At 43.4% G+C, this 15120-nt stretch overlaps 1 protein-coding gene and 1 long non-coding RNA gene across 2 annotated transcripts in view; both read right to left on the bottom strand.

Annotated features, from left to right (window-relative positions):
• Positions 1-15120, bottom strand: part of THSD7B (thrombospondin type 1 domain containing 7B) — a 549335-nt gene that overhangs the window by 213295 nt on the left and 320920 nt on the right. The window contains exon 12 of the mRNA XM_019554526.1: positions 652-846. Coding sequence (XP_019410071.1) covers positions 652-846 — 195 coding nt within the window. The remainder of the gene's footprint in view (positions 1-651; positions 847-15120) is intronic.
• Positions 13304-15120, bottom strand: part of LOC109323104 — a 20268-nt gene continuing 18451 nt past the window's right edge. Inside the window, exon 3 of the long non-coding RNA XR_002104544.1 lies at positions 13304-13439. This is a non-coding gene — a long non-coding RNA (uncharacterized LOC109323104). The remainder of the gene's footprint in view (positions 13440-15120) is intronic.

The following is a 15120-nucleotide window of genomic DNA, read 5'->3' as shown; positions in this document are numbered from 1 at the left end:
CTTAGCAAAGTGTGGCAGAGGAAAAAGATTGCCGATACTAAAGCAAATGGGCCTGAACTATTAAGGCCTAAAGCTTCTTGGTTTGTTTAGCATTTAAATAACAATATTACAAGAATACTGTAGACAAATACTTGACGTAGAGATAAAAGTACTGGAATGGACCTTGAACCTGAACCAAAATTTTTTACTAATATATCAAAAGATCAGATAAAAATCAGCGTAACACTCCTAGAAAATTCTATGAGGTTGGCATTACCTTGGATTACTGGAGTGGTACATCTAAGTCTGAGCCCAACACTCTTAAATGGAAGAACTTGGGTTATTTCCAAGTTTTCTGCCGATTTTTCTCAAGGTAACAGAAGCGGCATGGATTTGTGCATTGCAGAGACATAGTTTTGTTTTGCTAGTTTACACCTAAATATTTCTTATATATTTTCAGTATAAAAAAACCTCTTTTAATCTATCTGCAGCCCAGACTGAACTAGTATGGGCCAAATCCTATACCATTTTCACACCCAAATGAGCCCTTTTGATATATAAAGTTGTCAAAGATGTTTAATGTTCAAGCTGCAATTGGACAAAAATTCAAAGTCAGTTCATTAATATCTGAAAAAGTTATTCGTAATTGTCTCTGTAAAACACTGGTGGTACCTGTCAGTGATCGCCTTCTACTTTTTGTTGATTCACAGTCTACGGTGCATGCTGTAAATTTAGACCAAGGTGTGAATGTGCAGTCATCTTTGCAGGGAACCAAACACTCCTGTACAAGGGGAGGCATAGGTCCTATCCACTGCAGGCACTCAGTGACATCTGCAGAATGGTTATTCTCCGAGAGGCATGTAACAGCTGAAAAGTAATAAAGAAATATAATAAATGCAACAAAAATAAAACTTTATATATGTATTCTTATCTACTTCATGATAACATTCTTATGAAACACCTACCCGTACTACATTTATAAATGTAGGTTTTGCTCCTCTGAGATGATGGTACAAAGATGATCTCTTTTTAGGCATTACTCATACAGCATTCAAAGACATACTAACTAGGCACTTCACAACATGGACAAATCCTGCTTCAAAGAGCTTATAATTGAAATTACATTGTAAATTCAATGTTCTTAACAAGTCATTTTTTTACACTCTAAGGAAATATTGCAGCACCATCCACAGGGTACTGCAACTCCATAAGTCATAAAAGAAATATGATATAGGTCATAATGTGGCTTTGCTTCACCAAACAGAATACAACTCTGGCTGTGAGGAACAGCCTCTGAATTGGCAAAGTAGTAGACAAGAGCTTGCAAGCTGAGCTAGACAAGTAAGAGATGATTTGGTTCAACAGCAAAACTGAAAAAATAGGGAAAAGTTCAATTTAGAAGATTTCTGGCAAAATAATACAAACAAAAAAAAATCTATTTTGTGCAGACCCAAAACATTTTATTCCCTCCGGATTATTTACTCACAGGTTTAACTTGTTTCCTTGAAATGTAGGGAAATTTTTAAAATAGGAAGTCATGTCAAAATGAAAAGCCAAAAAAAAGTTATTTAGAAAGTGTCAATAGAAAATGTTTTTGCATTTTTCTAACGGAACCTTTTCTTTTGAAAAACGTCAAAATGAACTATTTGATTTTTTTTTTTAATTACCTGTTCTTTCAAGTTCCTATAAACACCATTTGACACTATGGAAACAAACTGACAAGTAGTTTTGGTGTCCCTGTGTCAGAGTGCTCTCTAGGGAGTGTGCGCTCAGGACCACCGTGGTCTGAGAGATTCCTCCAAAGCCACGCCAGGCACAGCTTCCAAACCAAGTTGGGAGCCCAGGCTCCTTCCCTCTCTGAGGCCCTGGCCCTTCAGTCTCTCAACCTTTCCTGGTTCTCCAGGGGCCTGACTCAAGGACCTAGCATCTAATTCCACTCCAGAGAGAGGGACTTCAGCCATGTACAGAGAGCTCTCGAGTAGAAACCATGAGTGTAGAGGCATTCACAAGGTTTCTCACAGAACAAAAATGGCAACAAAAAAAAAAACTCATGAAGAAAAATAACCTAACTCTGACCTGGTACAGTTTGCTCCTGGTAGAGTTTCTCCTGGTAGAATGAACGCTTGTATACTTCCCCACACTAGGGAAAGGCTCCAGTCTAGAGAAGGCACGCGGCACCTGCTCCCAGCCTTGCCATACACCAGGAGGGAAGAGGAGGAGCAGCTTCCTGCTGTGCTCTGTCCACTCCCCAAACTGGAGTCCCTGGTCTGGTGAGTAGGTGGGGGTGTTCCCCTCTGCTTCCTCTGCTCCATCCCATATGACCAGGAGTAAAGAAGAGCACCTGCTCACTGCTCTCTGCCTACTCCCCAGATTAAGGTCCCCAGGCTGGGAATGGACAGGGGGCTTTGCCTTGTTGCTCCCTTTGTCTTCCAGACCAGCCTGGGACAGGTGGGCAGCAGCCAGCACTGCTCCCTGCCACTTCCCCAGATCCAGCACTTCCCAGCTTGGGAAAGGGGCGGGGGGCTTTTCTCAGTGCTCCCTCTGCTCCACTTCTGGAGACTGGGAGACTAGAGGAGGCTGCTCCCTACCTTTTCCCCAGACCTTGGTCAGGGTAAGGTGCAGGGAGTCTTTTCCCACCACTCCACCCTCTTCCTCACCACCACCACCCAATCCCACCCCCAACGACCAAAAGAAGTTGAGCAGCCACTGGTCCCTGTGTCTTCCCCAGATTGGGATCACCAGTCTCAGGAAGCTGTGGAGAGCAGGGTAGAGGGGGAGGCTGAACACCTGCATGCTCCCTCTCTGGAAAGATTTCTACCAGTGGAAATTTGTCAGAAATTTGTAGAAATGAATGCCTGTTAACAGCCTTTGCCTCTTGCTGGGGAGAGTGAGTGCTTCCTAAGGGTCCAAGCAGCAAAGCAGACAGTCTCTTTAAATAAAGATATTTACTGGGGAAAAGGCAACTCAGCCAAAGGTCGTCTGCCCCCTCCAAAGGGTAAAACCATTCCAGCCCACACAGCCCAGAGCACCCTCAAAGGTTGTCCCCTTTGGTCTTTCTACCCCCTGAGCCCCAGAGCAACCCTGCTGGTCTTTGACTTTCCAGATTTTCCCACAAGGAGATGGCAACCCTTAGTTCATACTCCCTTCTCCATTTGTATGCTTATCTGCCCTGCTAGACTCCCAGGTGTGGGCCATCTTACCTTTGTTGATATGTCAAAAAAGATATTTGAGGCCCGGGAGGCTATAATTCCATCTTGGCTGCAGCCCTGACACCTAGCTGGGAATCTATTAACCCTTCTTCTCCCTGCATGCCAGCATCATAAGCTAACTGAATTATATAACATAACATGAACTATGCAACATAACATGAACAGAACACAAAAAAATATTACAATAAAACCCCATAGTCCATCACACCCTAACACTCCATTTTTCCGGAAATTTACTATTCTTCACCTACCACCTTGCACTGGAACCTATCAGAAGAATCATAAAACAGTTACAGCCTGTACTCAACAAAGATCAGAACTTGAGAGAAATATTCTCAGTCCCTCCACTCCTGGCTTTCAAACAATCCCTCAACCTTGCACAACTCACCACCAGAAGCAAACTCCCCACTGCTCAACAGACATCATATGGGACACAGCCTTACCTCGCATTAGATTACTTAGATGTCACCACATCTCCACCGCTATTAACACACCCACAAAACACTCATCAGCATCCATAGATCCCACACATGTTTTTTACAAAATATATCTGAATAAGCCCCCTCCCTACTCCTTTTGCCGCAGGGAGGGGTCTGGGACAGAAGTTCCATAAACTGGTTTGACCTCAAGCAGTTAAGTCTGAGACTACACTTAACCAGGTTTATCTCAAACCAGTTTCAGCCATTTTGAAACTGGTTTACATCCACTGCACTTTTGTTCTGTTACAGGTTTAAACCGATTTCTGATCGCTTAAACCGGTTTATGTGTAACTTCTGTCCCTAGCCTAAACTATTTTAATCTTGTGTACATCATGCACATAAACACCAACACTGGGACCCATTTGGACAAATACTAGAAGAAAAATGATTAATGTCAACAATATCTGTATTGGCTAAACTATGCAATCAACCATCTGCACAACTCAGATTAATTCAAGGATGTTGCAGAAACACAGGTAGGAAAGAATTTGGTCCATATGGCTCAGCTCTTCGAAAACTATTTTTAGCTGTTAAATCTGCAAGAACTCACAGGGCATATTGCCTTAACTCTTGTAATTCAGCAGACAGTATGCTCTCCAACAGAATCAGTTTTCAGCACAACCTTTGCAGATAGAGAGAAGCACAAGGGTTAAAGATTTCTTCCCTTTTTATTCCAAGTGCAACACTAGGACAGTGTAGATACAGTGTGATACAATACAATTTATATTACACTGGTAGTGAAGATTTTTTTTCCAGTTTATTTACTTCATAACTAACTTAGTTTCATGGCATTTGATTACAGTGTGAGAACTACAGCAATTACAACTTTTTTTGCACACTGATGTTTCTGCATGAAGTACAGTTCTTTCATTTTACATTAGGTGTGCTTGTTATCAAAGATGGAAGAAGACAAATATAAATTCTTCAGTGTGTTTTTCCCTCTAGCATCCTTGTCTCATCCTTCTATCTCCAATCACCAAGAAATGGAAATTTCCACAACTGGTCACTATATACAATGCTCATGAGAAATGCACAGATTCAGGTACAAACGAGCGTGTTAGAGACAGTGGCAACTGCACTAAAGACAATACACACACAAAAACCAACTGTGTGCCTTCGCTCACATGCATGCCCTTTAATATGAAAAGTAATGAAGAATCCAGGGTAAACATAATACAGTCAGAGCCTAAAATTTGTATTTATTTTCTGCATGAAATACTTCTATGATTTGTACCTCTGACCCATTGGGTACTGCAGACAGTACAGGAAGAGTTAAAAAAAATCAATATGTGAACTGCCCCGTCAGATCTGGAGGGAACTGAAAACTTGGGTGCCAAATCCAGTCCCAGTTCTGCAAAGAATAGAAAACTCTCTTTGGCTCCACAGAATGATCAGTCTGTAGGGTCTGCCAGTCTCTTGCGTGGGTTTTCCATGCTGGGGAACAATCTGGATCCCCTGATCTTAAAATCCTTAACAGTTATGATGATAACTCGTAATTCTGAGCCTAGAAATATCTCTTAGGCAAGTCCTGACGTGCATATTGATTTAAAAATCATTAGGTATGTGGGTACCAATCCCCTTCAGATAGTTTTGTGCCATCTAGGAACACTGGTATAGTCTGTTAACAATAAATTCAGTCATGACTAAATGAGATGTGTGGGTAACTTCCCCTATGCCTGAACCGAGGATAGATATGTTTTCATGTAACGATGTAACTTGGAAATGGGGTCCAAGGGTGGCTTAATGCTTAAGTCTGAACTCTTTAAAATAAAAGATAAAAAGGCCCACAAAAGCCAAACTCCATAAACTCATAGGGATTCTTCTGCCAGAGCTGAGGATTTCAGAGACTGATGATCTGAGCCCTCGGGTATTAATTTAGAGTCATGTAAGATAATTCATACAAAAAGAAAGATAAAGGTAATTGCTCCTGTGAAAATATTGTGCCTAAGAGTTCAAAGCAGGCACACTGTTCTGAGTTTCCAGTCACAGACAGTGACCCAATTTTATCCCTAATGCAAAGCCACTGCCAGCAGCAGAGTTGTACCAGGTGTTGAGGTGGCCCAGTATTCCTTGCCAATTCATTTGAATGGCAGAAGTTTTTAAAAGCTTATTGTACAGCTACTTTTCTCTGTACCGTTATTGTAAATGAAAAACTAAAAAAGCAGTTTCTAAAAATGTTGATCTGTTCTATTTAGGAAAGTAATGTTAATAATACAGTATTCTGAATCTAAAATGATAAGAACTTGTGGACAACTGACCACAACCAGTTAAGTTACTAAAATATGGAAACATCCAGTTTACCTTGCGGTTAAAGAGCAGCAGTCACTTTCAGAACATCGAGGTTCAACTCCCAGCTCTATTACAGACTTCGTATAGGATCTTAGCAAAATCCATTAGGGCTAAAGCTAATAATGGATTTGGACAGAAATACAACAATAGAGTTTTAGGTGCCTGGTCTCAAAGTGGAATCCAGAATTCTGTCCCAGAAACTGTGACTCCTAATATAACATATAGAGAAAATCAAAGGCCTTAAAATGGGATCTGAGAGAGTCAGCACACTGCGTAGTGAGCCTCTGAAGTCAGCATGGTTTTCACAGACATTAGGATTGGAAGGGATCTCAGACGATCATAGAGTCCAGCCCCCTGCCCCAGGGGCAGAAAGTCAGCTAGGGTCAAAGGATCCCAGAAACACAGATGTCCAAATGTTTCTTTAAAAAAGTCCAGAGTAGGTGCTTGCACCACCTGTGGAGGCAGTCTATTCTAGGCCTTGGGTGCTCAGACAGTAAAGAAGTTTTTCCTTGTGTCCAGCCTGAAATGGTCTTGGAGGAGTTTGTGACCGTTGCTCCTTGTCTTCCCTTGGGGCACTCTGGTGAACAGACGTTCCCACAGATCCTGAAGTACACCCCTTATTTACTTATAGGCAGCCACCAGGTCCCCCCTGAGCCTGCGCTTTTCCAGGCTGAAGAGTCCCATGGCCTCTCATCATGAGGCCTGTTCTCTTGCCCTCTGATCATACACGTGGCTCTCCTCTGGACCCTCTCAAGCTTTTCCACATCCTTTTTAAATTGAGGAGTCCAGAATTGGATGCAGTATTCCAGCTGCAGCCTCACGGAGCTGCTTAAAGCTCCCATATACTTGGCTGTCCCTACTGGTTGAGTCATAGGCCAATGTCCAGACATGCAGAGGCATGTACTTGCAATGACACAAACTACTGCAGCACATGCCTTTGCATGTGCGCTTCATTCTGGGACGAATAGTCTCACAATGGGCAAGCTGGTCTTGCCCAGCTCCTCCCAGCTATTCAGCCAGGTAGAGCTGGAGGCTGGGGTCAGCACCAGTGCTGGACCCAGCAGTCTTACCTGGTGGCCTGGAGCAGCAGGGGCACAGGTTGGGTAGCACGGAGGCCTGGCCAGCAACCAGAGAATTGCTCTGGATGGCCTGGCCTGTGTGTGCACTCACGCATACTTGTTCTGAATCCTGGTAGTAAATTTTGGCGACATGCTGCAAATTTGCTGTGAGGAGCATGTTTTAATATTCACTGCATGTGGTTTGTGGCAACACAAAGAGGTTTGAGGTGCCACAAACTGCAGGCCCTTGCTTGTCTGGGCATGGCCATTAAGCCCATCTTTCAGATGCCTCATGGTACTGCAGACAGATGCTAGCACGATCTAACTCAGGGCTCAGGAAAGGAGCCCAGCTGGGATGCCTCCCACCCCTGGTGCCATCTAGCATAGGGGTTGCAAAAGCAGCCCAGCTGGACTGCCTCACTGCCTCCTATCAGATCTTGCACTGGGGATGGGAAGTCAGCTCAGCCCAACTAATGGTCAAAACGTTTTGACTTTCGTTTTGTTTCAAGACTATTTCGAGGGCTTTTGTTTTGTTCCAATTTTTCTGTTTCAACCTTGAAATTGCTTGAAACAGTGTCAAAATGAAACAGCTGGCAAAATTTCACACAGCTCTACTGTCTGGTGCAGCATGCTGCTCTGCCTCCCCACTAGACTGAGCTCCATGCTCCTGTAATTTCAGGATCCTTTTTTCAATTTTCACCAAGTGGCTGGGATTCGCCTTTGAAATCTGGGACTGTCCCAGGTTAACCAGCATATACGGTCATCCTATTTACACCAAGCCTTTTTGTATTTCACAGCTTAACAAATCCCCACTCAGTCTTCTCTTTTCCAGACAAAATAAACCTAGTTCTTCCAAATTTTCCTCATATAACGTATTTTCTAGAACACTAAACATTTTTGTTATTCTCCACTGAGTGCTTTCCAATTTGTTCAGGTCTTTCTTGAAGTGCAATACCTAAAGCTAGGCACAATATTCCAGATGAAGGCCCACTGGTGCTGAACAGAGTGAAAGAATCATTTCTTATGACTTCCAGTGTCATACAGCACTCCTGTGAATGCATCCAATATGCTATTAGCTTATTTTCCTTTTAACAGCAATAGCACACTGTTGATTTATATTCAGTTTTGGTCCTCTCTAACCCCATCCTTTTTTTGTAGTACTGCAATCTAGCTAGTTGTTCCCCATTTTGTATTTGTGCATTTGATTGTTCTATCCTAAGTGCAGAGCCTTGCACTTGCCCTAATTGAATTGCATTTGTTCTTTTTCAATTGTTGTTCCAATTGAATAAGATTATTTTAAATAATCAAATATGAATAATCATATTAAATAACTGCAGCTTGTGCCTTCAAAGCATTTTCCATTAAAGGATTTAAAGAGCTTCAATAACAATTACATTTCATGTAAGATTATTAAGATTATTAAGCACATTTTATATACAAGTTAACGGAAGCAAAAAGAGCTTGCACCATGACTAAAGTAATCAACTCATGGTCAGAGTTGATCCCAGGGAGACCCTGTCCAGACACTAGACAACTGCTCATTAAGAAGGAGCTCTTCTTTCAAGAGAGAACACAGCCTGGTCCCAAGAGTTTAGATAAGACAAGCTCTCTGGTTTCACATAAATACATATACTGTACCAGAGAGCTGTAAAAGACAAAATGATTCAACTCAGTTTTTATCATGTATTAATTTTAAAGGCTCACTCTGTCATTTTATAGAGATTCCTAATGAACTCACACTGTAGAGCGAAGTTGCTGTTGCTGTTGTTGTTATTCCCAGCACCAAACCTAGTTCACAGTGCACCAGACAAAAAGCAGGGAAATAGCTTTCTTGTAACAGCCATGTAAAATTAAGTCACAGTAAAGTCACAGGAGTTTTGATTTTTAAGTACAATATTTTATGGAAATGAGGGGAGAAGAAAACAAATTATTATATTTTCTTTCTCAGGAGAAATCTGTTTTTAAAAGATCATGCATAAAGCTAGTAGTTGCTAAAATGTTCTAAACTCAAGTGACAGTCAATCAGCATATTAATAGCTGCCTCTAAATTGCTGATCCTTGCCTTTGACTTTCAGTCTTTTTTGACCCTTACCATCTCTTAACACTGGCAGTCAGACATACTGAGAGATTCTCATTCTCAATTATGAAAGCAAGGGGACAGAGGTCACTTTCCTGTATGATAAGGTACAGTAATTGCCCTTAGCTGGGAAGGTTAAACAACTAATAGACTTTGATGCCCAGGGTCTATACAGTCTCATTATTTTCACCAAGGACACCAAAGACTACTTACAGAAAGTTGCCTTTGACATACTATCCATCCGAAGTATGGCTGAGTGTATGTAAATATTCTCTTAAGGATTTCAAAGCATACCAGTGTCTACAGAATATATTTACTACTGTATAACAGTATGCCACAATAATGAATATTAATTAATGTATTTGTGACACAACTGTTTTCAAAACATTTTAAAAACAACACTCAATGCCCCTATCAGTTTGCAGTCTAACACCCTGATCCCATAAACCTGTGTTTATGATTTATCTGTTGAGTAGGTTTATTCATATACTAAAAGTAAAAAAAAAAATGCACAAGTATATGATAGATCTGGTAGAGAACCTGGAGCAGAAAACTTTATCATACAGTAATGCTGAAGAAAAGAAGGGAGATGTAAAATAAATAACAATGCATATCATATTACATTGCACATAAAACCAAGTAATAATGTTTTCTAGAGAGACTGAGGTAGCAACAGGAGGGGAACTTTTGTAACACAAGGGAAAGCTGGGTGAAAATAGTAGGCTCCAAACAATGAGACAGATGGCTCTTGGAGAATAGGAAGAGTGATGTCAGGCAGAAGAAGTAGAATGGGAAAAGCATGGAGACAAAGAGATGAACAGAAGAATATAAAGTGATTGAATCCACGGTAGATGACTGAGAAATATACCAGAGAGAAGCAAAAGGAAGAATAAAGGAATGTTGAGCCAAAGCAAAGGAAAAGTATAGGAAACGGTAAGAGAAGGAGGTCAAAAATTAAAGTTTGTAATGTATGTTATATTGGGTGCATCTACACTTGCAATTAATGTGATGTGACAAATTCTGGTGCAGTTCAAGTCGGAGAAAACTGCTCCCAGGAACAGCATCTCCTGGGACCACAGCACTTTGAGCTGGGGGGAAGCAGCCCCAGCCAGCAGAGGGTCTAGGGGGGTCAACCCCAGGCTCCAGGTGGTGGCATTCCCAACAATGCTATCTTATGGTGGAGGCAATTAATTTACTGTGCCCTAATATGTGTAGCATGTGTAGATTGTGACATTCTGCTGTAGAGCTAATTAGTCGACTCTGCAGTAAAGCACACATGTAGATGGACCCACTGTAAATCTAAGACCTTAAAAGTTAGACCAAAGACAAAATAGTCTAAATAGCAAAAACTGGAGATTTTAGCAATTTGGAACAGAATGGAGGAAGATTGTAACCAAAAAATCAGAGAGGATGTGGTGACACAAGATAATTAAAACATAGATAACAGGGTATACATTTTGATTCTTTTCCTCACTTCAAACACCTTGATCATGGAAATAAAACTGGTCAGTAGATTTACAGGTTGAAGACAAAGTGACTGTGTTCTATCTGAGGAGAGTAGGAGAAGGAAGTTGGAGAAGGGTAGGAAAGTGTCCGTGTAATGAGAATGTTTTTGAGTGTTTTAATATTACCTCAAAAAGCAAATCTTGACCCAGGTTCATTGTCCCAGAAATCTGTATATGTCAAAGGTCAATAAGCAGATACTATATTGGCAGGCGCAGATGAGTAGCTGTTGACACTCACACTACCTGGCTTCTCTATTTTGTAACTGCAAAATGAGATGTTTTCTCTCAATATTTGGTTTAAAACATCTCCAATAACATCCACAAAACCTCTTGCCCAGTCTAGTTTAAATATAGTTTTCTGATTTCCAAATAATCAGAGCAGATCATTCATTTTCAGTCAATATTTTATTTGCTAACATCTTTAAAAGTCAGTCACTGCGTGTCGTATCACAAATACATGACTACTTCTTTAATTTTATTTGAATTATCTTCAAAAGCATGAATTGATTGTACTTGAGCTTCTAAAGCTTTGTTTTCAGCATATCTGACATAGGCAAAGATATGATTTGTACTAGACACATACGTATATGTGATTTTTGGGCTCAACAGCATGGATCACTAAAATAAATTTAACAATAAAACAGTAATTGCTTGTTTGGGCACTTTCATTGAGTCATAAGTACTAGGCCTGTGCAAAACAGCAAGTATTTGCTTTGGATTCAGATTCGGCCAATTTGGAGGGACAGTGATTCAATTCAGTGATTGGAATTACTATCCCGAGTTGATTCGGTTGATTCGGATTTAGAGATTCCACACCGATTCAAAGATTTGGCCACAGACTATAGTGGGGAATCACTAAAATACCTATGCCTTTATAATTTTTTTTGCAGCCTCAGATGAAAACAGCAGGGATCATAGCCTTCTGAGGGCATGAAGCCTGCCAAGTTTCAAGGAGATCGGTGCAGGGGTTTCGGTGAAGGCACACCTTAAGTTTCTGAAAGCAAATAAAAAAAGCAAATAGGTGCGGAGTGAGGAAGGTGGCATTCACTCTGTCTGCATGTGAAGCTTGGAGAACGCCAGCAGCGGAAGATTCACCTTCAGGAACACCACCTGCTCCACCAAACCAGCATCCAAGGAGGTGTGGTGGGGTGTCACAACATCCCCAGGAATGCTGAACACCCTCTCGCTTGGAACACTGGTTGGCGGATAGGACAGGTGCTCCCAGGCAACTGTGGCCAGATCCTGCCACACCTGGCTGTGAATTGCCCAATAGGCCAAGGAGAAGCAGTGCAGCAGCTCCATGTCCTCAGTGAGATAGGTAGCCACTGAGGCCTCCATGCTACCTGCCTGATGGTGGGTTCTAGTGCCTCTGGACCCCTACACTGGGCCAATGGCATGGCCTCACATTGGCAGCGACTGTGGTGGAGGAGATTGGCTTGTGGTTGGAGTGCTGGAATGGGAAAGTGGATCCCTTTCTTCCATGTCCCCCCACCTCTGCCCTTTAACCTCCCTGACTCTATTCACCAGCACCTCTGTCCAGTGATTGAAGGTTTTGCTGCTGCAGATGTTCCACTTCACCGTTGGGTCGCACATGCCCACCAGCACATGGACCGTACTGGAGCACAACAGATCCAGCCATTTTTTGATGCCCCCCTTCAGCTGTTTCACCAGTGCCTGCACCTCTAGTGAAAATGGCTTGCCCCAGTCTGGAACACTGATCCCCTGGAACTTCTCCATTTCGTTCTCAAGCTCCTTCACTACAGGGTTCACCTGGCTAAGGAGGGCATTGCCAATGCTGAGGCTCTTGGTGGCCTTGAGGAACAGCTTGAGAACCACCAAGATCTGGGAGATGGTATCCCACTCCATTTTAAAGGGGCCTCTGATCTCAGTCTCCCCAACCAAGGCCATCTCACATGGGTGGCCTTCTGTTGCTTGACCGGCCTTTCCAGATATGCATCAGATATGCAAAGTTTCACCGAGTCTCCACATCCTGCATGATTTTGTGCTGCAGGATGCTCAGCTCTCCCTGTTTTCCCACAGCATCTTGTCCCCCTTGATGCTCTGATGGAAGTACCTGCCACCTTCCTACATTTCAGAATAAGCTGGCTGGTAATGACGGTGTGCTGTCACCAGGAGCCGTGTTCCCTTCCAAGCTGTCCTTGACTATGAGGTGGAACCTGTGTGCCACACAGCAGGTGCCAATAAACTTGGCATCACGCACCGCCTTGACCATACTGGCCCTGTTGTCAGTGACCATGAACCCATGGGTGAGCTCGCTCTGCTCAATAAGCCACCCCTGCACCATGCAGTTCATGGTCACCATGATCTCCCTTGCCATGTGGGACTCATCCATCACCTCCGCTTGAAGGAGAGCCCACTGACACCCTGACTGATTGCACCAGTGCCCTGTGAGAGAGAGGCAGGCATGATCTCAACCCCGGCTGCTCCAAATGTCCAAGGTGAAGTGCAAGGCTACCTGCAGCCCTGCCTTGCGCAGCTCCTCCCTCAAGTACTCCCTGTATGCCTCATACAGGGAAGGCACCACCATCCTGCTAAAGGTGGTGTATGCGGGCACTTAGTAGTATTGGGCCACAAGCACTTGAACCCTTGACGCTCAGCAAAGGAGAAGAGCTGGCCATCCAGAGCAAGCATCTCTCTCCAATGCTCTGGGTGACCTTGCTCACCTTCAGAACACATCCTTCTTTGTCTCTGACTTTCCTCAACTGGTTCAGGGTGGCCTGCCTTTGCTTCTTGGTGACGGGTGCTTTGGAGTGAGAGGTGGACTTCTTTTTGGGCATGTTCCCACTGGTGCCAGGCTGAGCAGGAGCAAGGGCAAGTGGGTGCTGCCTCCTGAGATGTAGCAGCATTGCCATGGTGGCAAAGTGTTTCATGCCCTTGCCCCAGCTGATCTGTCTTCCAGTGCTGGTAGGTAGCATACCTGGAATCATGTGCCACCTCAAAATGATCCCACACTACACTACCCACCCACTTCTGGATTGAGGGTGGGGATCCTGCCTTTCCCCCTCCTCTTCAGGCAGAGGCACAACAACAGGAGGAGCTGAGCCATCTGCCCCCACAACCTCCTCCAAAGTGCTTCCCAGAGAATGAGACCTGCCTTTGGGGAGCTTTTAGGGGTGTGGAGCACAAACCCAGATTCCCCCACCTTTCCCAGAATTTCCCTTGCTATGGTCCTCAGCCCCTCTGCTTCCAGATCCTCCTCTTCCTCTGGCCCTTGAAGGCTGAGGCTGGTAACTGAAATTGGGGTGAAGAATGTCATGCTGCTGCTGGTTGGTGGTGTTAGTGGTAGTGGTGCAGGTGCAGGCACTGCTACCACCTCCTTGTTCCCACTAGAAACAGAAGAGTCATTGCTGCCAGGAAAGAGGGTGTGTCTATGTTTGGGGTGGGGGAAACTTGCAACTCTCCCAGCTCTCCCTTTCCTGCTAGAAGCCCTGGCATCTGTCTTTCCAGCACACTTCATAATGTTTGGTGTGCTGCAAAGTGAGTGCGCGTGTAATTTATGCTGTGCTTTCTTGCACAGTGATGACACAGAGTCAGGGAAAACACAGATTTCTTTTTGTGGAGGAAAAGAATCAAGACAGACTAACAAGAACAAATAAGAGGATTTGGGGGGAAGAATAAGTTGAAATGAATGGATAGGGATAACAATAGGGATTGTAGGCAAGGGTAAGTAGGAAGGGATTGTATACAATTTACAAGAAGAGAGACTAGCTAGCAAAATACTACCTAGCAAGCCAGAGCCTTTCAGACACTGCTGCTCCAAAAGACACAGCTCACAAAAGGCACGGATCACTTCAGACACAGCTTTATATGTTGTTTCTATGTCCCTCCCCCAGAGCACTGTGATTGGAAGGGAACTCAGGGAAAGATCACAGTCACTGGCCAGCTACAGATATCAGTATCAGAGCAGTCATTCCCCCCCTCTCAGCCTTTTCCATATACGGAAGATCATCGCATCCCCCTCCCTCTTCTCAGCTTCTGTTTTCTGCAAGCCTTCCAAAACTCTGAATCGCTCCAAATTGATTCAGCGGCATCTACTTCAATGGGTCTCCCAATTCAATTTGGATTTGGAGATTTGGCCGCTGAACCAGGCTGAATCTCCTCCAAATCGAATCGGCTACTGAAGCTTCGTACAGCCCTAATAAGTACCATATATGAAGCAGCATGACTGCAGGAACCAAATTAGAGGTTTACTTTTAGAAACATGCAAGTCATTTTTGCCTATTGTAAACATGTTTCCTAGTTAAATCAATAGTGCCCTTCAGGGTAAAAACATTTTTAAATTCCACAGATGCCTCCAATAAACATAATTCTCTTTAGTATTGTCATGGAAATTTTTTGAGAGTATGCTGCCAGTACAGAAGAGGTTAAACTGACATGCGCAGTTTGAAGCTGTGAGTGGAAATTTCCAAGGCTCACCCAGTCCTTGCCCCCTGGGTGACCTGCAGAGCTGTCAATCATTGCTGACCTACCTTCCCCACAGACGCATGCTCAGACTGTGTCAGC

Source organism: Crocodylus porosus, unplaced genomic scaffold (genome assembly GCF_001723895.1).
Source record: "Crocodylus porosus isolate Cpor-Errol unplaced genomic scaffold, CroPor_comp1, whole genome shotgun sequence".
In the NCBI taxonomy this organism is placed as follows: Eukaryota; Metazoa; Chordata; order Crocodylia; family Crocodylidae; genus Crocodylus; species Crocodylus porosus.
Note: the sequence above shows the minus strand (reverse complement) of the source record. Positions and strands in the feature narration are given on the sequence as shown.